The 2,540-nt window shown below is 62.3% G+C and overlaps 1 protein-coding gene across 1 annotated transcript; it reads left to right on the forward strand.

Annotated features, from left to right (window-relative positions):
- The first annotated feature begins 656 nt into the window (after positions 1-656).
- Positions 657-1,687, forward strand: HMX1 (H6 family homeobox 1). Its single transcript, XM_026034061.1, has 2 exons — positions 657-795; positions 1,146-1,687. The coding sequence occupies exons 1-2, from the start codon at positions 657-659 to the stop codon at positions 1,685-1,687; spliced, it is 681 nt and encodes a 226-aa protein (XP_025889846.1).
- Positions 1,688-2,540: the final 853 nt, after the last annotated feature.

The following is a 2,540-nucleotide window of genomic DNA, read 5'->3' on the forward strand; positions in this document are numbered from 1 at the left end:
CACCTCCCCATCCTCAGGACACCTTAGCAGCGCTCCCAATTCCTTCCCCTCCTGCTCCTCTTCTTCTCTTTCCCTCCCAGTGCTCCCTCCCTGCACTTTCCCCSCTTCGCCAGTCCTCCATCTCTTTGGCTCTAGCTCTATCCCCTCCCTCTGCAGCCCCGACCCTCCCTTTGTCCCCCCCCTTCCCATTCCCCTCCCTCTCCCTCCCCATTCCTCCTCCCTTCCCTCCATCCCTCCTCCGGGTTGCCGCTTACAGCCCTCCAGGCGCGCCCAGTCCCGCTCGGTGCGGCTCGGCTCGGTTCTGTGCAGTTCGGTTCGGCTCTGCTCAGCGCTCCATGGTGCAGCTCGGGGGCGGCCGCGAAACCCCGCCGGGGGCGCCGGCCCCGCCGCCGGCCTTCAGCATCGCCAGCATCCTGCAGCTCGGGCCCCGCCGCCCGCTGCCGGGGCAGGAGGAGGAGGAGGAAGAGGAGGAGGAAGAGGGCCCCGCGGAGCACGACCCCAGTAAAGACTCTGGCAACTCGGGTACTGAGAGTGAACCCTGCGGGAGACTGCATCGCACGGCGGGGCGCGGGCCGGTCCCCGCCTCGTCCCGCTGCCGGGCCCCGGCGTTCGGGCGGGGGGTCGGACTCTGCTCCTCCTCCCCTGCCCCCCGTCCCATGGCCGAGCCGCGGCCGGGCCGCCCTGGGGACGCGCGCACCCACACACACCCGCGCACGCGCTYGTGCCCGCACACACACCGTGCTATCCCGGTGCCCATTCCTCCTCTAGTCAACAGAGGCAGGAAGAGGATCCGAGGTTTTCCCTTTCGTGACTGTGGCTGGATGGGAAGAGGCACCACCGGCACCCCCCGACCTGCTCTCAGGGTCTTGTGCAGGGTGTTTTACCCGCCCCCTCCCCCTTCTTTCCCTCCGCCTCTTTGGGTCTCTGTCCCATGTCCTGGACCTCTGAATTTCCCCGGCTTAGGGCTACCCGAGAGATCCCTAGACCCCTCCCGGATCCTTACCCTTCCCCTCCATAGGCGCCGCTCCTGGCGGAAGGCGGGGGGGATGCGCTGCCGCTTTGCGCTCCGCGGGACGCCGCGGGGCGGCCGGTGCGCGGTGCGGGGCCGCGGCTGATCTGATGCTCTTCGTGCTCTGCCCTTGCAGGCGGCGAGGCCGGGCCGGCAGCCGGGCCGGGCGCCGGAGGCAGCGGCGGGGCAGTCTCGCCGCCGCGCGGAGGGCTGCGCTGCGGCGCGGAGGAGGCGGCGGGAGCCGCGGGCTGCGGCAAGGACAGCGGCAAGGCGGCGGGCAGCAAGAAGAAGACGCGCACCATCTTCTCCAAGAGCCAGGTCTTCCAGCTCGAGTCCACCTTCGACGTGAAGCGCTACCTGAGCAGCGCTGAGCGCGCCGGCCTCGCCGCCTCGCTGCACCTCACCGAGACGCAGGTGAAGATCTGGTTCCAGAACCGCCGCAACAAGCTCAAGAGACAGATGTCCGCGGAGCCCGAGGGCCCGACCCCGACGGAGACCCCCGCGGAGCCGCTGCCTCCCGCCGCTGTCCCCTTGCCTGCCCTTTACAAGGACAGCCCCTTTCTCGGGCGCTGCTTGCTGCCCGTGTCCTTCCCCCTGCTCTGCCCGGGCAGCGCCCTCCCGTACCTCTGCCTGCCCAGCCCCGCCAAATACTTCAGCCTGCTCGACGGGGATGTATAACCCGTCGCGGCCCCCCCGGCACGGGACGGGCAACCCCCGACGTGGCTTCTGCGTCCYGCACCGGGCCGCCACCCGCACCCTCCGAGGGGCCGCCCGCGACGGGGCCACCGTGTCGCGCTGCCGGGGACACCGGGCGCCGCCGGCCCCTCCGAACCCGCCGTCCGCGAGGGTCGGGGCAGCCGTCGGTCACCAACAAGGGCGACCCGCAACCGGGCCACGGCATTTCCAAAGCAAAGGCCGGGATATCCCCCATCTGTCAAGCTCCCCACCTGTAACATCCCTCCAAGTAACTTCTCTCCATCCCCACCTTTGATTACATCAAAGTGTAAACACATTCCCTCCAGTTGATTCTCAAACTGTAGCTTGCCTAATTTTATTTTTCTCCCCMAAAAGAGGCAAACTCTTTCATACCTCTCACGCTAACTGATCCGAAATCTTGTGGGGAAATTTTATCTATTCTAGAAAAACGATTTTTTAAATGATTATTTAATAGATGTCTAAACTCATTTATCTTCCTTTCGTTTCCAAGTTTTCACAGTCTTTATATTAAAGGGTGGAAAATCAGCCTTCTCTTAATGGATGCATTTCGTCATGCCTTTTAAATGCAATTACTTCTAGGCAGTGTGAAAAGAGAGACATTTCCTAGAGTGAATCGATGGTTTTCATTTAAAAAATAAAGGTTAAAAATACAGTTGTGGTATTATGAAATTCACCTCTTGCTCTGAAATAAATGTCACCCGCATGGTCCATTTACAGACTAGACGAAAAAATAACTGAGCTGTTTATGGAATCATCAGGGCAATTAAAATAAGCTATTATTAGACTCTTGGCTCTTAAAAAAAAAAAAAAAAAA

This window comes from Nothoprocta perdicaria, unplaced genomic scaffold (genome assembly GCF_003342845.1).
Source record: "Nothoprocta perdicaria isolate Ctin4 unplaced genomic scaffold, notPer1 scaffold_14, whole genome shotgun sequence".
NCBI classification, from domain to species: Eukaryota; Metazoa; Chordata; class Aves; order Tinamiformes; family Tinamidae; genus Nothoprocta; species Nothoprocta perdicaria.